Genomic DNA, 22,553 nt, shown 5'->3' on the forward strand with positions numbered 1-22,553 from the left:
AATATACAATTATATAGAATTAAAAAACAAACAAAACAAACGATTCATCGTTCAGAGTTGTAATTAAAAGCAAATAAACTGATGCATTCATTTTATATAAATCTTATGGAGGGCGTGACCACAACCTATCAAATTTTATTACTGTACTGTTATCCCATTGGTTCACACAAACCATCGGTTTTTAAATCGTCAGTGATTAGTGAACAACGGTGTTGTGAGGGAGACTATAACGCTGTAGAAACGACACTTTTGTCTTAGTTCTACCACAAAAACATCAACTAGGAATTTCGTTCAATATCAATATGAAATAAAAAAATTATTTACAACCAAGTAGTCGGTAGATACTCAATAATTAATAACTGTTATTGACTAAAAATCAATATTCACGCCATCTAGCGGATAATTTATGGAGTTTATATTATGATTTATTATATAGAGTTATGTCAGTGCGTTAAATAACTAAACCAATGGTTTTATTCATTTTTCTTAGTTTAAGCCCTTTTTCCTCAGCGTATAGTAAAATAACATCGATATTAGCTAAAACAGCATTATGAGCGGCCAGCCCAGGCGTAACAACATCTCGCAGTGATGTAGGTAAAATTCAATAATCTATATAATGTCTTAAACTATACTCCGTTCAACAGCGCAGAGGCCAAATTTCCTCCACTTTTTACCGCCCAGTGGCTAGCCAAATTGGGCGAAATTGGTAGGAGATGTACATACATCGACGGACAAAAATCACTCTGGAGAACAATTTCTATACGGCGTTGAGTACCCCGTATATCTTAAATCGTGGTCCGTGGTTAAACTCTATGATATAATATTGATATGGATGCATTTTTACCGGATGACGCGGTCTGTCTCCGACCCATAAATGTGTGTAATATGTAATATGTGACTAATATTATGATTCATGTTCCGTCTATTTTAGTCCGTCAGATCGTATACCATCGATGGACCCATGTCTCGATAATTTAAATAATAGCATATATAAATGACGAGTCTCTTAATAGAAGAAAACTGCTTATGCGCGAAAAGAAATATTCAAATGTCGCGTATTTATGTATATGAATTGATATATCCATTATATACAAATCTCGTGTCACAATATGAAAAATGTTTGTTACTAAACTCCTCCGAAACGGCTGGACTGATTTTTATGAAATTTTGTGTGTATATTAAGTAGGTCTCAGGAGAGTAAGTAAACTATTTTTCATGCCCCTTGATGTAAAGGGTGGCTCACACAAAATATTTTTTAATATTTAACGTGTAAATTGTATAATAATAACGATAATACGCACCGAGCGTACAACAACACTATATGGTTACCGAATATTAGTATCAATATAACTCTTAAACGATATAATATGCTATACAATTGACATAAAAAAACAGATCATTGCAATAATATTAGGAGTTTTGGTAAGTTTTGATGGAATATTTTTGTTTTTAAAAATGTCAGCAATTAAACATTCAAACATAAGTCGCGGAACTCGCAATGCTACAAGTCAAAGATATACAATGTCAAGTAAAACACATAATTTAACGGACAAAAAGGTCAGGTTGCAGGTTACTGGAAACCCGCGGGCTGCCGTACCAATAAATAATAATAATTAATAACTTATTTTCTTACATTTTTAGTGGAAATTAGTATTTTTTTGTGTTTTTTGGTTGCCAATGGTTAATCGGGCTGAACAGGTTTAAGCATGCATGAAATCGAATCCTCGCACATTGCTTACCAAGGAGGCTGAGTTGCATTTATAGCCGCTTATCGGAGTGTCCACAATCAAAATACCAAATAAAATAAAAAATATTATTCAGGTGGATCGCCTATCTGATAATATACTGCTGGCATTATCACCATCAAGTCTTTTATATAGAGATGGCATTTTCAGCGGGCAACGAAGTGCACGGGATCAGCTAGTATATACATATATATATAAACAAATAGCTAAATGTGATACAGTTCCATCTCTCGCAGTTAAACGTTTATAAAATGTTAAATTTGTATAGCTAAGGGTTGAACATTTTTAAGGGATAAACAAAATTTTTCATAAGTGTTCCATACTGCAACCAAATAATCTAAAAATTATATATTCACAGTCTTTTTTAATAGATATTTTTAAGTTCAAATTTGGACGAAATTAGATACCTATTTAAACGGAGAATAAAGGTTTTAGTAATACTTTTGTAATTTTAAAATATAATCATAGTATTGACGGACTGTTTTTGCTCAGAATCGTTTTAATCGTATACAATGTTTTTGTATCATTGAATTGAAATTTAACACATCCGTAACCGTGACCCACAAGCACGATTTAAGATACACTTAACTTAAATCGTGACTAGGTTCCAGAGACTTTCAATTTAAATTCTTAATAGATATTTTTGTAAAGTCGTAAAGAAACAAATAGAAATAATTATTATTTTTTTATTGAGAGACATGAGTATGGTAAATCGTAATATTATGCACAGTAAGAAAATAATTATATAGGTAAACAACTATGGTCTATAAGTGTACATTTTATTACATTAACATTCTTTAAACAACCATTTGAAATTTACATATTGAAAAGGTCAAAAACGTTTTAATATTTTTCTCCGCATACAAAGCATGACTGAGAATATAACCAGTTAATTTTGTTTAAACAAAATATTATTATAAGTACGAAGTACCTATTCACAATGTACTATTTTAACTGAATATTTCCGCTATATACTATGTACTGTTTCTTTTTTTTTAACAATTTAGCCAATACTAATTGAAGCATATCATATTACATTGAAAAGTATAAGTAAAACTTGTCTACTTTTACCATTTAGTCAATACTTACTACGAATGCTATACACTATTAAACTTATTAAAAAAATATGATGGTACAAATTATAAAAACATTTGATATATTTAATGAAATAATTGCATACCTACTGGTTTGTAACTACAAAAATATATTTTTATGAACTATGTACATTTGAATAAATGTCCAATCAAATCAGTAATAAAGTTAACTGATATATTTCTAACAATTTAATATTTATAATACACAAAAATAAAATATTTATTTTTTAAGATCATTGTTTTGCATTTTTGATAATGGTTTGATAACATTGTTAACTGTTTCAGAATTACTAAATAATATAAATTATAAAAATAAAACCGTGGTGAAAAGAAAGGTATTAGAGCATTTTATCCATTTTGTGGTTTTGGTGTTAACTCCCCGTCCATGATTAGAAATCCACCTATAATCATGCTCATACCATAGTACACCCAAATACATCTTCCGCGAGTACTTGATATATTGCATCCATTTGATTTTATGATGACTCGTGACTGATGAGTACTATCATCCATTTAGTGAAACGGAAATTCATTTTTTACGTACTGCACAAATACGCAATATGGGGATACATTTTCACCAAAACGAAATGGACATGGAAATTTAGGACATGATATAGAACTTATTCCTAATCATAGACTTCTACACAACGAAACAATGTTAATATGATACACATTACATTTATAAAAAAAGAAACTCGTTTAACAATTGAGTAAAAACAAAAAAATTTTTTAAAAAAAACTTAAGAGAATAACCTGCATGTGTTGTCTTTGTCTTACAAACACGTAACATGCCAAATTTAGGTTCAGTAAATCACGTTGAATTCTATTCGTTTAAAAATTAGAGGGAATCTTAGAAAATTAGAATGAAACTTGATGGTAAGATGTGAATGACCTGTGTTTTGGTTTTGGTTTTTTATGATATTTCAATTTTTAAGTGATTTATGAGTTATGAGCATTTTTAAGTTACAGTGTATTATAACTTGCTAAAAAGCTGAACTATTGTAAAAAACCAACAAAGGAACATAGATAATGTTCTTACCATCAAGTCTCATAGTAGGTTAATTTATTTTAATTTTAAACTAACGGAATTAAACTTGATTTGCTGGAAGTAATAAAGTCCTCTTAATAATATTATAAAACCATAAGACACAATACTTATAAGTACAAATTAAAATAAAAAAAAATGTATTTATCAAAATTAAAATTAACAGAGATAGCTTTATTAAGCCGAAAACAATTTAAATAATATTTACTTCATTTCTTGATTTTTTGTTTTGCACATCAAATATTGCTTTTTAGAGAGCACAACATTTTTTTGCTTATATAGGCCTAGAGTTAAATTAAAATGTAAGAAGAAAACACCTAAAAAGTTCTACCTATTAACTGGCAATAGTTATATCTTTGATTTAAATTACAACCAAATTGTTGTAAAAGTTTAATTGAAAAAACTACTCATATTATATTTTACTTAAATAATAACTACAATTATTTACCTTTTATTTCTTTTTTTTATCATCATTAGTTTCTGCACGGTACTCACGGTAGCTAATGAACCATTTGTACATTTTTTTCATGGTATAAAATGAAATAATTAAAAATAAAAATATAGTTGTTAAGAGCACAAGAATTACATCAATTGACAAAAACTGGATCCAGTTAAGTTGGTTTCCAGCAGTTTTTAGATGATGTGCACCATTATGGCGTATAACATATTCAATCCAGTAAACTGCTTTGTCCAATGGTTTCATTGGTTGATCGTGAAATATTTTAGATAACTTAACTGCATTTTGTTTGTACCTATTATAAAGAATGTATTATGGTACTTAAATAATATTATTGCATCAATAAGATTTACTTACGATGTATTACTAAGCATTTCATGTAAATTATGGCCAAAACGATTTTCAGTAAGTTCCGAGTATTTTAAGCGTATAGCAGCTCCTCTAGATTCCATCATTATTGAGTTATATAGTTGATCTCCAAAAATAGATATGGCCAACATCGGAACTCCATAGTACACTGCCTCTTCTACACTATGTATACCTCCATGAGTAATAAAAAGCACACAATTAGGGTGCCCAAGAATGTCGACTTGTGGGAACCATTTGTTAACTACTACATTTGGTGGCAATTCTGGTAAATCATCTGATTCCCATTTCCATAAGACTTTTTGCTTAATTTGGCCTAGTTGGCGCAAGAACAATTTTACTTGATGCATGGGCAAATGACTACCTTTGACAACTGATCCAAAACTAAAATATACAACTCCATCGGGTGAGTTATCCATAAGCTCTTGTAAATCCTAAATTAAATTAACATTCAAAATATATATGATTTAGTAAGAGAGAAATAATATTTTGTAATACAATATTACTTTAGGTAGTTTTGAAGCAGGCTTTAAATGCATTCCAGCAACTTCAATAAAACTTGGAACAAGAGGCCTGGCTGTTCCTAAAGTAAAGTGTGTGTTTATTAGTGTTAATGAAATGTTTTTTGTCATTTCTTCCAACGATGGTCTAAATTCCGAACCAGTATAATTAAAATAATTCAACATGATTTCATTTTGTTTGGGCATGTAAAATATTGGGAATAAAAAAAATTGGAGACACGTTACAAGGAAATTTATTGTTCGCTCAAATAAAGACATGTGATCTTTGTACCCAGAATTAGGATCTGGAATGTAAGAAGGATTAAATGGTTGACTAAACCATTGTGAGCTGAAAGCGGTTGGTGTAGCTGGGAATAGTTGGATTGCGTGAGCACTAAACTTATGGCTCATTGATACAAAGCATTCATGTTGGAAGTTTTCAAAAATTACAACATCAAATTGATAGCCATCTGAATGAATAAATTCTTTGACTTTGGTATTGTTCAATGTTTCTAATGTTATTTGATTTCCAAAAAACAAAGTGCCAATAGGAATAACCAATGGCTTTAAGTATGGTGCAATAGATAACATGCTAAAATCTGGAAATAAAATAATAAATTAGTGTATAAATGTAAGTGAACTGATAAAATCAATAAATAATTACTATTGTCATTCTGTATTTCTTTTGAAACATCAATATGATGATAGTTTGGTGGTGGATTTTTGAGAGCAAAATGCGATAAAACTGTAACATTATGACCCCTTACAGCTAGTTCCTTTAATAGTGGTTGGAATCCACCATAGTGACTTCTAGCAAATGTAGGCAAAAATGCTAATATATTAGCTGATAAACAATAACTTACAAACAAAAGTAGTAAAACGACAGAGAACAATTGCTTCATCTGTAAAAAAAAAGACAACAAATAAATATTTTCAACAATAATAATTAAAAATGGAAGACGATTGTGATAAAGAATAATATAAATATAATATATTATAATATAATAAACAATTTGTAAGTAGGTAATCACTCTGCTGTGCACAAGTCGTAGACTGTATAGTGTACCTTATGATTGACTGAGTCATTGTAATAATATAAATATCTGAGCGCACGGCAGTGCGCCAGGCCAAGTTACAGCAATGCCAGTGTATCTTTACCCGAATCGCCATTTTTTTTTAACCCATATATCTCTGTTTCTTCTTAAGATAAACTTTTGAAATTTAAAACACAGATAAACCTCTAGTAGCTTAGGACGCTGTAAGAAAATGAGCCCTTAATATAGTGCCATTTCAAAATGGCAGGATTTCAAAATTTGCAATATTGTTACTCACTCCCTCACTCACTCACTCACTCACTCACTCACTGATCATCAAAATTATAAGACACTTCCCGTATAGGTAGACACGTGAAATTTGGCACAACGGTAGATTTTACAGTGTAACTAAAGGGAAAAATCTAAAAATTGAATTTTTTCAAAACGAATGTCTCTCCAGTGTGTATTTCTAAACGTATGAAGTGGCGCGCTTAGCAGGCATAAACGTTTACTTTCAAACAGAGTTACAATATGGTAATACGAAATTGCTTGTAGTTGAATTATATAATATATATATATATATTTATAAAACATAATCATGTTTTCGAACATTTATTTTATTCAAATATTCAGCTATTAATTGCAGCTTTTAAATAAAAGACCGTACTTGGGTATCTTTGCCTGGTATTGACAACGCTCAAGAGTCCAATTTCTCAGCTCCTCAATAGAAACCCAAACGGTCTTAAAAGAGAAAATCTAAGACGTATAAAAAAATAAATTAAAAAAAATAATAAAAAAATTAATTTAAAAAAATTAAAAATAAATAAATAATAACAACACGTCGTCCACGACGCTGGAGCCCGCAAAAATAAATGATATCCCCAACAAAAACATAACAGTGAAAAAAGGCCAAGTTCCAAACTCCCTACCAAAAAAGTCGGCCTATCAAAGTAGTGAAATCTACATTGTGGCCAAGTCTGCTATTTTTAAATTCATAACCTCAGTCCTCAATGCTCTCCTACATTAAAGAGCAACACTTCTCTTTTATTTGTATTGTTTAACATTTGGTCAGTTTCTGAATGAGGAATAAAACATCATTATCGAATGTGCTCACTTATGACTTACGAGGGTGATGGGGAGAAGAAGATTCAGAAAAAAGTAAAAGGTTTAGATTTCTTCTCAAAAAAGACAGCGAATCATAGTAAGTAGTGGTATCTACATTGGGGCCAAGTCTAGTTTATTTCTAATTCAGAAACTGATGAAGTGTTAAACAATACAAATAAAAGAGAAGTGTTGCTCTTTAAAGTAGGAGTGCATTGAGGTTATGAATTAAAAAATAGCAGACTTGGCCACAATGTAGATTTCACTACTTTGATAGGCCAACTTTTTTAGGAGGGAGTTTGGAACTTCGGTTTTTTTCACTGTTATATTTTTGTTGGGGATATAATATATGTGTAAAGTTTTAATTCAATAATAAATCATTGCATACGAAAAACAATTTCGATTGGTCTCTGGTCTGTTAGTCTATAATTTATATTAAGTAATTATACTATATCAATAAGTATATTTTAATATTTTATTATACCCATGGTCCATGGCAGGCCGTAACTGAAAAAAAAATTCAGATGGGGTCCGACATTTTTTTATATAGATACTGGATATTTATCATTTTTGTATTAAAATATAAAAACTTGTTCGACATTTAAAAAATTAGGAGGAGGGGTCCGGACGCCTAGACTAGTCATGATTTTTTCAATTTCAGTAATATACATATTATACAACCTGTAAAATATAGGTATTAAGGTAATACGGTAGGTTGAATTTTTGCCCAAAAAAATGTTTTTATTACATTATTATTATTGATTATTAAAGGTTTTTGGACAAGCATATATTTTGAAAATTTCCGAAGAAATTTTTATTAGAATTGTAAATCTTAGGTATAAATATTAAACATTTTATGAATTTTTAATTAGATACAAGATAATTTTTAAATTTTCGTGATTAAGTTTGTGAAAATGTTAACCTTGAATGCTAAATAAAAAAAATGTATGTGTAATTTCGTTTTTTTTTCATTTTAACTCACTGTATTTATAAACAAAAATTTCTTTCGTAAATCTCTAAAATCGCAATTAAAAAATGGGGGGTTGGGGTAGGAGGGTGAAAAATACTTTCGATCTATTCTCATACCTACTAAATAGGTAAAAAAAAACTTCATTAAAATCGTTTTAAAGCCGTTTCGGAAGAGTGTGACCACGAACACCGTGACACGAGATGTTTATATATTATTAGATGAGATGTAGCATTGTAGCATCATATAGGGACACAATTTTATAATACTGGTATAAATCATAAATATATACTAGTATAACATGTTTTAGTAGATAAGCCACTAACATAGCCCATCGTAGATCCCAAGTCCCCACTGAGGAAAAAAACTACTGCCACTGCCCACTACAATAACGTAGCCGCCCGTTTCGCACAGCTTCAGTGTGTGCCCTGCCTAACGCCGTCGCAGCAATGTGTGTCTTTGTGTCGCGAAAGTCACCACGCTGCAGCTGTCGTAGATTTCGGTAGGAGTCTGAGTGTGTCGGACATCGAGGGCCGGCAGCAATGGGGGTATGATGGGTCGTCACACCCCCCCAGTTGAATTTTTTTGTAATTATCAGTCGGCAATTTCAGGGAGCCGCTGTCCGTTGGAAATTATATTTTTTGAAAAAAAAAAAAATTTTATATAGGAACGGGTCCCGGCAGTCGGCAGTTGAGAATTTACCGATTTAGAAATCTAAATACTGCCGACTGATATTGTCGGCTAATGAGTAATGACCCGTATTATAATTGTATAATATATATTTGTTTTTGTACATTGTACAACGTTAAGTCCGTCGGCATATCATTGCCATCGCTAATCGGCATTCGGCAATCCCTATCTCAAGTACCAGTATATTATAATCTATTTTGTTAAATAATGATGTACTGCCATAGTGCCATCTGCCGTCTGCTAAATTAAAAATTTTTTTTATTTTTTTCTTAAGTTTTTGAGTTATTGACAAACACTGATTGATTTATATTCGTACACGACTTATTTTTTTAGATCTTAAAATAGTTCCGACAGCCTATTGTATCTTTACATCTGTATGAAAATATACAAGTAACAAATATTTTAACTGTGCATGAAATGGTTTAAAATGTTTTAGTTCTATATTTTGTTTTTGTTTTAACTATTTTACTTCATCTTAACACAGAAAAACCAGGAATTTTTATACTTCCCGTATTTTTTTTTTAGAAACTTTGAGTCGGCATAAATTAAATTTGAGTCGGCAATACTTGATCNCCCCCCCGACAAAATTAAATTGTGTAACGCCGGCCCCGCGGACATCAGTCGAATATAATAATAATATTATGTCTGTTTCAATGTAATAAAAGTGTTCAGGACATAAATTTGGAGCGTATGAAGGCTGCAAGGCGCTATAGTTTTAGAACGTGTCACTTAAAACGAGTGATAAAACTAATATTCAAGGTTTTTACGCACAATACACATCCAATCATACGCGCATCGAAAAAAACATAAAAAGAGAAAATACCATAAAATAGTACAAAAAATCCAAAATACTTTGAGATTTAAAATATGATTTCCAGTTAATTATTTTTGAATTACGACAATACTAAAAATGTGTTGGAGTAAATACTCCTGTTTTTCTCGATTCTTTTGAAAAGTACTGAAACGTGTAGTGTATATACAGTACTCTTCCACAAAACAAAACATTATTGTAAAATCATTACGAGCATCACTCCTCTCGGAATTTAACATCTATTAAAATTAAAAATATTAACTGTAATGAGTTATTACAGTTTTTTTTTTGCTGATAACAATAATAGGGAAAATTATTGAAAACTTAACCTCAGCTTTTTTTTATTAGGTACTCTATTTACAGCTTATATGGTATCTTGTATTACATTATATTTTTTGCAAGTTTTTTGTTCGAGCAAAAATTATTTATCGATAGTAATTGAAAAAAAACCGAAAACTTCTCATAGTTTTAAAACTCAATAAGAGGCAAAACATTTTGAACATATTATCAAGTATGGAAAAATGAATTAAATTTGATTATAATTTAAATTATCTAAAGTTATTAGATTTGTAGTCGTACCTAACAAAAAATTGAGTCTGAAAACATTTATTTTGCGTAAAAATGCTAATTTTTCTTTTTTGATTTTTCCCGACAATTTTAAAAATAACTGTCAATTTATGATCCCAAGAGAACAAAATAGATTCATTTTCTTAACAGAAAAGTTGCTGATATGAAAAATCTGTGCCTTTTTACAGCTTCAAAAGTTGATAGACCGAAAATAAAACACACATCATTGTAAAATCAATACGTTTTTCGCTCCACTCGGAATCTAAAATCAAATTTGTAGTCCCAAAAAATGATCCAGATATTTAATTTTATTTAAATAAATATTGAAGAATAGATAGATAAAAATAAACTTGAAATTATTTTTATCTATAAAAAAATAGACAATGCTCAACACGGAGTATGCGGTACACGGCTTTATATCTATATTTTCTGCGTTTGTACAATCACAGAACAATATAATATTATCAAATACTTTAAAATGATAATACCGGAAGGCGGCCAATTTTTCGGTGGACAATAATTACTATATTTACCTGATGAATTACCAGTAGGTAGTATAACTTTTGGAAGAACTGATTTTTGACACTAGTAAGTAGAAAATTAATAATGGCCAGTGGCCTTCGGGTACTATCATATTTAAATATTTTATAATGTAGGTATACCTGTTAGAAATCAAAAATATTGTTAAAATGATTTTTACTGATTACACAGTACATCCAGTCACCCAGACTTTCCTTGTTGTGTAATTGAGTTTTAGAAAACTACCTACTATAATATTTCGTTATATTATGACATTGTGTCGATTAATGCATCATTCAATTATCATACAATATATACTTACTTTGAAAAGCAGGTAGGTACTAGTGTACTACCACTGACGAGTGCCGAGTCCTGACTGCCGACGTTAGAAACCGGAAATTGCGCTCGACACGACCGATTCTGATTGACTGAAGACTAAAGAATTAAAAAATTAAGAATATCTTTAATCTGTACTGGTAGTGCTACTGCAATAATGTGGATCATGGTAGGCAACCTAGAACAGTCATGGCGTCAAATTTAAATTATTTTGTACCACACTCTCGATCTTGTTTAATGTTTTATTCATTTTTTTTTTTTTACATAACTGCGTCTGTACGGCGTACGTACGCTGTTGTGAAATGTTGACATAACACAAATTATAAATCTCAAATCTACAGCCTCCAGGAGTAGTGCTAAGTCCATTTCAATTTATTTCAATGCATTAGTGACACATTTTCGAATGGACATTGATCAATAAGTAAAATGTATTTGTGATAATATGATGTACGTTGTACCACTTGTACCCAAGGTTTATAGATAATACAGGTTGCCTCATATAGAAATTTTGAAATTTTGGGAGTGGGAGAAGATAACGCACTGACGTCATTGAAGTATACAAACCACAGAGTACGAATAAACAAACTGTTAATTCTATTTATACTTTATGAGTAGCCAACTCTGAGTATTATTTTTCTACGAGTATGGCACTATGGCTATAGAAGAAAATATAGANAGAAACAACTAAGGCATTTACTATTTTATTAATTATATAGGTACAGTAGTGTCCCTAAATATTAAAACTTAATACTCAAACATATTAAAATCACATAACACTTCAATTTTTAGTTAAGTACCTATATTAGTGAACCACATATGATAATATCATAATCATTGAATAAGAGAGCGAATTTTATACTTCAATGACGTCAGTAGATAAGGAATAGTGCGGGGTGATCGATTTGTTTACTTGACTTTGAGGCAACCTGTATTATCTATAAACCTTGCGTTGTACCATTGATTACAGAAAGTATTTTTTTTTTAATAGTATTTGTAATCAATGATTTAACTGTTAATCCATTGAAAATTGCATTATATATAAATATTAAAGTCTAAATAAGTAACTATTAATATCACTAGTTACCTTAAATACATGATATATAATTTATCATTCTGGATAATATGATAATGTCTGTAGATTGTTTAAAATAATCACTATAAAAATATTTTATACTGAAAATGATTGTTTAAATAATATTACTGATTGTCCCGAATAGCTGAAATTCTTAAGTGCTTAAATTTTAGGATAAACCCAATTAGTTTTAAAAAAAAATCGGTATTTTCTCATCTGTTCAATCAAAATATATGTTGTACCCTCCTATGAAATGTCCCTGTCAACGGGAACTAAGTATACTACATTATTAGATTTGTCAAATATTTTATTCAGTTAGTATTATTTTTTATTTCATAAATTAATTTTAATAGCATAATATAATAATTATATTTTTTGTTTATATAATTCTTGTTTATTTATACATCTGCCGTTTACTTACTACATATTGATACTGTCAATTTATTTCAGTAAATACAGATTATTGTTATTATTATTATTTATTATTATCCAGGAACTATCAGAATCAGGTGAAGATTCCCATTACTCTTCATTTTTTTATTTATCATTTCATTAATTTATTTGTGGCACAATATTAAGTAAGGCAGCCTCTCGAATCTCTCGGTATTTAAGAAGGTTGAATAAAAAAAAAAAATACCAAAAGAAGAGCAACAAAAAAATAACATAAGTAGGCACATATATTTGTATGATGATTTAAACAATAATTTTGATATCAATAATCTTGGGTTATAATAAATCCAGCATGTATTAAACACATTGAATTGAAAAATTTATACAAATGAGCAATATCTAGTTAACAATCATTAAACTATAAATATTTTCATTATTGTATTAGTATAAAAATAATGTATTCAATTTATCACATTCTATCACATTTATGTTAGATGCTTTAAACAGTGTTTTGGTAACAATGTAAATTTAAAAATCATGGTTGAGATTTTAAATTTAAATACTTAAAAGTATTAAACTATAGAACTATTATTTGAAGTAAGAAAGAATAAGTAGAATGGTTTGACAAGACATAGAGTTGGATGGAAAATTATAATAAACGTTATAAAATGTAGACTGATCAAATATGAATACAATTTAATAAATTAAATGGGAAGATAAAAATTGTTTGCTTCTAAACAGATTCTTGCAGCATACGGTAGTTATAGCCAGATCCTCGTTCTAAAGTTGAGCTACAAATAGGCTTCTTCACTGTTACAATGTTGTTATCATCAGATGGCAGTCCGTATCCCCCGCCACCAGGAGTCAATAATAAAAACGTGTCCTGAAATTAATTAACATGAAATAAGAGAATATATTGCATAACATACTAAATTTATCATTTGCATAAGTTATCGAAAACCTTACACCAGGATTAATGTCGACTGCAGTTTTAGCACCTAGTCTAATTTTTCTGCCATCACATTTTATTAATAGATTTTCGCCTTTTTGCCCATTTTCACCTCCTGAAAAAGATTTTATTTTATTTGAACAAATGATTCATACAAACAAATAATATTAATCTTTTAGAAAAAGAATAATATATTTTTATACGTAGCAAAAATATTAACTAGAAAAATGTATACCTTTGATTCCATTAGGAGCAAAAGATCGCCTTTCAGTCAGTATTGACAAAGTCACTGGAGATCTAAATTGTAATTCTCTCACAACGCCATCACCACCACAATATTTGCCGTTACCCCCGGACTTTTCACGTAATGTGAATGTAGTTAAAAACACAGGATAACGTTTTTCTAATATTTCAGGATCTGTTATACGAGTATTTGTCATATGAGTATGAACCCCACTACGACCAATCCAAGTAGGACCCTAATAATTAATATTTAATGATGTTTAAATAAGATATGGTTTCCAGAAAATCACACTTTAGTTTTGTAACTTACAGCTCCTGCACCACCTGCAACAGTTTCATAGTAACCCCAATCATCTTGGCCAAATGTTATGTTGTTCATGCAACCTTGACTATCAGCAGCCGCACCAAATGCTTTTAACACAACATCCACAACTCGTTGTGAAGTCAATACATTACCACCAACAACAGCGGCATTCTCTGATGGATCAAGTATAGTACCAGAAGGAATAATTACTTTGATTGGTTTAAGGCAACCCTAAGAAACAACAGGAAATAAATGTAAATGAGTTTTTTAAGATGGTAAAAATAAAAATTACTTGATTTAATGGTATATCGTAACCAATCATACTTCTCAAACAATATATTAATGCTGATAATGTAATAGCTTTTGGAGCATTACAATTGCCCCAAACTTCATAACTAGTTCCGCTATAAAAAATAACTAAATGAAAGAACATCGAAGATTAAATTATAAGTAAAATACTCTAATTACCTAAAATCAAATATGGCTTCTCCGTTTTGTACATTTAATTGAACTGATAGTTTTATAACAGATCCATCATCCAAATAATCAACGGATTCCAATGTGTTCAATCCGTGAGCTAATAAATTAGCGTTACCAATGTTTTTCAACATGTCTCTAACTGCAATTTCTGCATTCTTTTGTATATGTTCCATGTACGCTTGAACAACATCTAATCCATAAGAATTTATGAGTTCAGTGACTAAGTAAATACCCTAAGTAAAATAAACTGTTACAAATGAAACTATTTAATTAAAAAAATATTAAATATTAAAGTACTTACTTTTTGATTCGCAGCAATCTGTGCTTTTAAATCTGATAAATTATCCTTGAGGTTTCTAGTGCCAGAAGATCCAGGCAATGAAGCAGGAGCCATAAGAGCATTGGTAACTTCTTCCTCACAGAAATGTCCACTACGAACTAAGAAGAAACTTCTAAACTGAGCTCCTTCTTCTGACAATGATTTAGAATGTGGTGGCATCGATCCTGGTGTTATACCCCCAATGTCTGCATGGTGTCCTCGACTTGCAGCATAAAATACAGGTTTTAATTGACCACTGAAAAATAAAAATAAAAATTGTAAACAACTTAATAAAATATTTAACTCTATTTACACACGGATAGAACACAGGAGTTATCACAGTAAGATCTGGCAAATGAGAACCACCTGCTTTTGGATGGTTGCTAAGAATCACATCACCTTCTTTTATCTCATTTCCAATTGATTTAATCTAGTAAAATTTTAAACTATGTATTACATACATATGTTGAATTGAATGGTTAATAAATAAATAGGTAAAAAATTACTTGATACTGAACAGCTTCTTGCATGGCACCTAGATGCACAGGGATATGAGGTGCATTCGATACTAATCCACCATCTGGACCAAATAATGCACATGAAAAATCTAAACGTTCTTTGATGTTGGTCGATATCGATGTTCTCTGAAGTATTCTAAAATATTAAAAAAAAAGTTATCAATACCTACTGATAATTAGGAAATAGGTTTATTCATATATGTATATATTTATTAGAATAAGCTATTTGAAATCTGATAAAAAATGTCCCCAATTTAGATCATTCTTATTAAAATAAGACTGTAGTTGAAATATTTTGCATATTCTAACGTTATTTACCTTGTCTTGTATATTTTGGTTATTTCTTGTATTTTTCCAGTCACATAGATGAGTCAAATTATATTTTTGAGTATGAAGTGTATAATAATAAGGGCAATTGGGGGACAATTTAAAAGGATAAAATTAAAATTGGTCGTTATTGATTAGAAATAATAATTTGTCAATTTACCGATATGAACAGAGTTTGAGCGTTTGACCAAAACAGATCAGTCAGTGTTGTGCATCGCATATTTTTTCATGTTAAGCAGTGTTAGTTTTTGTATCAAGTATTTTTTGGTATAATTTCAAAATGTCTAAATTAAAAACCAATTAGGAGTCGTTTACAGACTTAAGTATTTCAGCATAAAGATATTTTTAAAGCCAATTTTGTATTGCAATGTTTATGAAATGCCAGTTAATGCTTCTAGAAAGTTTTAGGTAGACCAACATTTATCACACGATACACATAAAAACAATTTAAGAAATACCCTTTTTCTATAATTGTATCTAATAAGCATTTTAATTTAAATGATATTAAATTTTAAGTGCATATTTTGTAGTAAATGATAATATTCTTTATACTTATAAATTTGCTTCCTAATTTTATTTTATTTTACTTTAATTAACTTGCACTCGGTCGGGCAAATTTACAAAGAGTATTTAAGGATATTTACAATGTTAAATACTTATATAGTAATTAAACAGAGGTTTAATATTTGATTAAAATAGACAGGGATAAAAAATGTGAAAGAAAAGAAAAAAAAGGGTGATTAATTATTATTAAAGGATTACTTACTAGATAAAAAAAAATGCTTACCTTCCCATTTGTTCAGCAATACTCATGAATCTATGAGAGAAAATACTTAACTGGATTGGTTCAAGTTCAACCCCAATTTTAGTAAGCGCATCACAGTTAACTTCAATTTCTAAAAAATAATATTGAAATAAAAAAAACATGCAGTATAAACAATGTAATTAAATTTAATGCAATAATTAAAACTTACCAATATCGCCAGATTTACTTATTATAGCTTTGCATTTAGGCTCGACTAATATTGTACTCAATTTGTCCATTAACACTGCTGGGCCATTAATAACATGCCCCTTACGCAACTTGCTAAATAAGTAAATGTTACAATCTACATAACCAAAGTCTTCAAAATATACTTGTTTAACCTAAAACATAAAATTTATTATAAAAAAACTTCAATTTTATATTTAACGTCATTTAAAATTTTAAAAGTACTTACTGATTCAATTTGTAGAGGTTCATCAGTTTCATTTTCTTCATCGTCAACATTCAATAATGTCTTACCAATACCTCTTACACGTATGTCATCAGCATATATTTTACGCCCAGATAGAATGAATCCAAATTCTTTTTGGTATCTATAACATATTTCAAATTTGAATAATTATAATGACAAATGAATTACAATACTAGAAGTATTACACAACAGCATAAAAACCTTGTAAGAAATCCACTTAAAAAATCGCCATGAATTGTGCTAGAATTAACTGTACTATCATAACTGGCTGAACACATAAGAGCACAGTCTGTACCCTCGTATCTTAGATGTAAAAATGGCTCAGTGTGAAGTTGATTGTCTGAGAATCCTTGTTTCTTTAGTTCATCAATACATTTTGAACTCAATACAGTGATCCGTTCATTCAAATATTCAAAGTTTTCTAATTATAAAAATATTTGTTTTTAGTGAATATTTAAAACAGTAAAATACTATAAAAATACTATATAATAAATAATATGTTGCAATGTAATGTATCCTATATACATGAGCTACAGTGATTTTCACCTATGTCATATGTCAATGCACAAGGTTCTTGAACTTCATGAACAACATCAGCACATGCCATACCATAGGCAGACAGAATGCCAGCATATTTATGAATAACCACACGCCCAATTCCTAAAGAGCGTGCAATAGCACAAGCATGTTGTCCACCAGCTCCTCCAAAACAGGCCAATGTATGCTGTCTGGTGTCATATCCTCTTGCCTGTGAATAAGTAGATATAAAGTATAAAACTAATAGATAATAATAACATTATTAAATTGAAATTTACCTGAGTTAGAGCTCTAATTGGACGACACATTGATTCATTTGCAACTCTTATGAATCCCATTGCAACTTCTTCAAGGGTCATTGGACTTGAATTTTCAGATTGAAGTTTTACAAAATTGTTAACCTGTATCCAGATATTACACTATATGTATAAAACAGTTTTTCAACTAATTTTAGTTTAGAATTTTATATTGTACTTCATTAGTAAGGGCTTCAAATTCTTTTAGGGAGGCTTCTTTGTTTAATGGCATGTCTTCAGTTTTGCCAAATATTGATGGAAAATATTCAGGTAACAATCTACCAAGAACTAGATTAGCATCAGTAACAGTTAATGGACCTCCTTTTCTATAGCATGTTGGTCCTGGATGAGCTCCAGCACTTTCAGGTCCAACGACAAATAATCCTGATCTAAAAAATAATCTGCTTCCGCCACCAGCTGCAACAGTATTTATATCCAGCTAAACAAAAAAACAAAAAAACATTCTAAATAAAATAGCTTGGATAAAAATGAATTATGGGTATGGATAATATTTTTACTTGAGGGGCTTGAATTGTAACACCTGCAGTTATTGACTCAAAAACATGTTCAAATGCTCCATCATAGCGACTAACATCAGTTGATGTACCTCCCATGTCAAAGCCTATAACAGGCTTATAAGGAGTAGTAGCTGTGTATCCAACCACACCACCGGCTGGACCAGATAAAATAGCTCTTGAACCATTGAAACTAAACATTTTTTATTTATAATACCCAAAACATGACACCTTGAAAATTATATTTTATACCTGTTCATTGGTGTCAGCCCACCATCACTTTGCATGAATAATATATTAACATCTTTTAAATTGTTTTTAAATCCTGAAGCAAATCCCTAAATAGAATATTATTATAACTATATTAATTTATATACATAGGTTAATTAATATGAACATTAATAATTTACTTTAACATATTTTTTTATATGTGGAGTTAAATAAGCATCTGCGCAAGCTGTATATCCTCGTGGTACAATTTTTACCATAGGCATTACTTCATGTGATAAAGATACATGTTCAAAACCAACTTCTTTAGCTATTCTTCCTACAGTACGCTCATGTTCATTATAACTATATATAAATACAAAAAAAATATTAAAAAATAGTAAATATATTAATATTATTACTATATTTTGAATAATTTTTTGTTTTAATATTTATTAACTCAAGAATACAAAAAATAATAACCTACTATTTGTACCAAGAGAAGAAAAAAAAAATAGGCATACATATGAATTTTATTTACGTGTAAGAATGCATTAGAGCTACAGCAATACTATTAATTCCCTTAGACCTTAATAAAATTAAGTCATTTTTTAGTTCAGTTTCATCAATTTGTTTTAAAATTAGTATATCTTCACCAGTGACGCCTTGGACAATTGGCTTATCATTCCAAATTGGAGTTAGCTGATCACATTTTTCACACTTTAAATTAATTACTCTACAATCTATTTCCATAACTTCTTCATAAAGAACATCTGGTGTTACAATTTCCTAAAAAACATTTTTTAATCATATTAAGTACTAGAAATAATTATTCTAAAATCCTTACTAAATCAAATATTTTTGGGCGAGCTTGGTTTCCAATATGTAATAAGTCTTTGAAACCACGAGTAATTAATAGAGCCATACGTTCACCCTTTCGTTCTAGAAGAGCATTTGTTGCAACAGTTGTACCCATTCGAATCCATTCTATATAACTACTATCAATTGGCTCACTTTGTGGCATACTTTTTCCAGTTTCCTAGAAAAATAAGTATATTTATTTTAAGATACAATTTTTTTTTGTGATATCAAAGATTTTTACTGTTTCTAATATTCTTCGTATGCCTTCACGTGGAGCATCTGAATAATTAGTTGGATCAACCGACAAAAGTTTCATAACATGAACTTTTCCATCAGGACATTTAGCATAAATGTCTGTAAAAGTACCGCCTCGATCAATTGAAAATTTGAATTTACCTCCCATGATACTTTACTTAATTTACCTAAAATATAATTTAAATATATTATAGACTAGGTATGTCATGCATTGAGCAAAAATGTGAAAACACTTTTTTAATAGATAATTATTGTGGAAAAGAATTAAAAATATTAACATTCAATACCTATATTGAAACATTGAGATGAAATAAAAGATACAATTTAAACAACTGAAATTGAAAAAAAAAATTCATTACGTATTAATATTTAAAATGTATCAATATAACAATGCTTCAAATACTTGTAAAAAAATGTTCATTGAAATTAATTAGAAAAAAAATTTCAAAAATTTCAATGTTTATAAATAGCTCAAAAGTCAAAAATATTTTAAAAATTATACCATTTGCAAAAAATTCTTGTATAAATATTTAATACAAAATCTATTTTGTCAAAACTGATTTTAGTAAAAATACCAGATTCCTTAGTTTTCTGAATATTTTCATATTATTGTAGTAAGTATTGAGAATTTTTTACTTTTTACCCCCACTTCCCTTAAGTACCACCTAGTTTCAATTTTTAACAGAAATCACTCTTAAAGTTGAAAATCGAAACAAAATTGTTTCTCCAAAAGGTGATGACAAACACGTAACAGATTACTTGCAAACAAATAAGAATAGGAATAGGGTGTGGTCGAAACTCAGAATGTTATTCAATATTAATTTTCGTGTAATTACTCAATATAACTTACTGATGATTGAATGGATACCAAAAAGTAATGACAATTATTGATTGTATTAAATGTCAAAAACGTTGTGAATTTGAGGAAAATTATTAATCAAATAGTATTTTGATAAACAATTTATTATTGTTACGGTAAAAAAAAAAGGTAGAGAAACACACGAAATGTTGGAAATACTAAATTATAATCTATATTTTAAAGAATAAGCATAAACAAGGTTTTGTTCCGTCTATGTGAATAGGTACGTCAAGTACTTAATACCTACTTACTAATTTTTTGTACTTTCAACTTTGCAGTCTTATACTCATTAGTCATTACTCTTATCTTCGCGGGTGATGAGTGTTTTGATCAGTGTTGCTACGTTTTGCAAAATTAATTAACGTACAATGGAAGTTAAAATTCTTAAATTACTAATATTAATTTTAGATTCTGAGCGGAGCGATGAATGTATTGATTTTACAATGATGTAAGTTTTTATCTTTAGTTCTTTTTTTGTGTCTTTCTTCACGGTTTCTGGCAGTAAAACTAGTAAAAGTGCTTCGATTTTCTTAAATAGCAGCGTTTCTGGTCGGAAAGTGAATACAGTTGGTGCATTCGGGAGGTCAGAATTTGAAATTCACAATAGTTTTCAAAAGCAACAGGAAAAACAAACAAAAAATTAAGGGAAAACGGGACATTTTACGCAAAACCATTTTTCGAAAAAATCGATTTTGGCTTTTAGTGTAACTCAAACAAAAATTACCGTAGATAGGTATATGAAATTTTCCCTGAATATTTGTGTAAGCATTTTCTATACACCATACAATATTCAAAATATTTTGATTTATGTTGAACTATTTATAGGCAAATTACATTTTCGATTATTATTTGTTTTTTTTAAACCCAAGTCGATAAAAAACTCTTCGCTCAGTCAAAAAACTCGAAAATGTTGTACAAGGTTCCTTGTAAGCTGTTGTTAATGGTTATTAAAAAAAAAGTTGAGCGTAAATCCACAATAATTATGTATGAATGTTTTAACATAGAATTTTGACAACATTCGTAAAAATCATGAAAATGAGCAAATCATATTTAGTTAGAAATTTATAAAAAAATTTTCTATTTATATCTAAGATTTAAAAATTTAATACAAGATTCCTTACAAGTTTGTCTACCTGTATCAAAAAAAAAAATTTCTTCCGGAAAGTCAAATTAAATTTTTGTGAGAGTTTGAAGTTGAAATTTTTACAACATTGGATACCTATTCACTATAGTAGCTATTTTCTTATTTTTTTTGTAATTCAAAAACGAATTTCTGTAGACACTTGAAATTTACACCAAATGTTTATTTCATCAATTCATATACTTGATACAATTTTCAAAATATTCTGACTCGTTTTAGGCTGTTGACTGACATTTCCATTATCATATTTTTTTCTACACATGTCAATAAAATGTAATTGGTTGGGTCAAACAGCATAACAATTTAATACAAGACTCTTGATAACTAGTTACAACAGAAGTTGAAAAATATTAAAAATACATAGCCACTATTTTTTTTTATAAGCATTTAAAGTTCAAATTTTGACAATATTTATCAAGTTGAAAATTGAACATAATTTTGTAGTTTTATGTATAAAATTTTCAATTTTTATAGCTAAGGATTGAAAATTTAAACAAGGTTCCACTTCAGCAGTTTTTTCCATAACTAAGAAATCTAAAAAATATATGAACACTGAAATTTTTGTGAAATGCTGTTTATGACCTTGTACAGTATCTACATAATATGTAATAAATAATTAAATTTTTTGTTCGGCTTTTAAATAACTGTGTATCTATTCATCAATAATATTGTATATTTGTATATTTGTCTTAAGCAATTAGCTTATAAATCGAATCTAAGAAATAAATAACAATGTATAAACGTCAAATACATTTAACATGAAAATCCCAAGTGTGTTATAAGTAAATTATCAAGTTATCAAATTAAAAT

General features: G+C 29.3%; 2 protein-coding genes across 5 annotated transcripts; both read right to left on the reverse strand.

Annotated features, from left to right (window-relative positions):
* Positions 1-2,503: 2,503 nt before the first annotated feature.
* On the reverse strand, positions 2,504-11,643 carry LOC111028576 (UDP-glucuronosyltransferase 2C1-like). 3 transcript variants are annotated; one of them, XM_022307271.1, is made up of 6 exons: positions 11,502-11,643; positions 11,219-11,410; positions 5,872-6,109; positions 5,214-5,806; positions 4,699-5,141; positions 2,504-4,636 (listed from the first exon to the last, which is right to left on the reverse strand). In XM_022307271.1, exons 3-6 carry the CDS (start codon positions 6,107-6,109, stop codon positions 4,336-4,338), a joined length of 1,575 nt encoding a protein of 524 aa, XP_022162963.1. In that variant the 5' UTR covers positions 11,219-11,410; positions 11,502-11,643; the 3' UTR covers positions 2,504-4,335. The 3 variants fall into 3 exon arrangements, with proteins under 3 accessions (XP_022162963.1, XP_022162965.1, XP_022162964.1); XM_022307273.1 differs by adding an exon at positions 6,909-6,997 and having other exon boundaries at positions 11,219-11,643; XM_022307272.1 differs by having other exon boundaries at positions 11,524-11,629.
* Positions 11,644-12,963: 1,320 nt separating this feature from the next.
* LOC111028578 (5-oxoprolinase) lies at positions 12,964-20,872 on the reverse strand. 2 transcript variants are annotated; one of them, XM_022307277.1, is made up of 23 exons: positions 20,854-20,872; positions 19,730-19,910; positions 19,475-19,666; positions 19,169-19,416; positions 18,831-18,993; positions 18,673-18,758; positions 18,424-18,613; positions 18,084-18,344; positions 17,888-18,010; positions 17,619-17,820; positions 17,274-17,493; positions 17,055-17,193; positions 16,809-16,980; positions 16,622-16,730; positions 15,496-15,643; positions 15,307-15,419; positions 14,972-15,245; positions 14,659-14,903; positions 14,483-14,594; positions 14,197-14,421; positions 13,879-14,122; positions 13,661-13,758; positions 12,964-13,577 (listed from the first exon to the last, which is right to left on the reverse strand). In XM_022307277.1, the coding sequence occupies exons 2-23, from the start codon at positions 19,889-19,891 to the stop codon at positions 13,428-13,430; spliced, it is 3,876 nt and encodes a 1,291-aa protein (XP_022162969.1). In that variant the 5' UTR covers positions 19,892-19,910; positions 20,854-20,872; the 3' UTR covers positions 12,964-13,427. The 2 variants fall into 2 exon arrangements, with proteins under 2 accessions (XP_022162969.1, XP_022162968.1); XM_022307276.1 differs by lacking the exon at positions 20,854-20,872 and adding an exon at positions 20,594-20,843.
* Between the last annotated feature and the right edge of the window lie 1,681 nt (positions 20,873-22,553).

This window comes from Myzus persicae, unplaced genomic scaffold (assembly GCF_001856785.1).
Source record: "Myzus persicae strain clone G006 unplaced genomic scaffold, MPER_G0061.0, whole genome shotgun sequence".
NCBI classification, from domain to species: Eukaryota; Metazoa; Arthropoda; class Insecta; order Hemiptera; family Aphididae; genus Myzus; species Myzus persicae.

Coding starts and splice junctions, on each gene's coding strand:
- LOC111028576 (XM_022307271.1), bottom strand. CDS start 6,109: ATGAAGCAATTGTTCTCTGTCGTTTTACTACTTTTGTTTGTAAGTTAT. Junction 5,807..5,871: donor AGAAATACAGAATGACAATA/GTAATTATTTAT, acceptor TTTTATTTCCAG/ATTTTAGCATGTTATCTATT. Junction 5,142..5,213: donor CTGCTTCAAAACTACCTAAA/GTAATATTGTAT, acceptor AATTTAATTTAG/GATTTACAAGAGCTTATGGA.
- LOC111028578 (XM_022307277.1), bottom strand. CDS start 19,891: ATGGGAGGTAAATTCAAATTTTCAATTGATCGAGGCGGTACTTTTACA. Junction 19,417..19,474: donor GCCCAAAAATATTTGATTTA/GTAAGGATTTTA, acceptor AATGTTTTTTAG/GAAATTGTAACACCAGATGT. Junction 15,420..15,495: donor AAGAAGCTGTTCAGTATCAA/GTAATTTTTTAC, acceptor AAATTTTACTAG/ATTAAATCAATTGGAAATGA.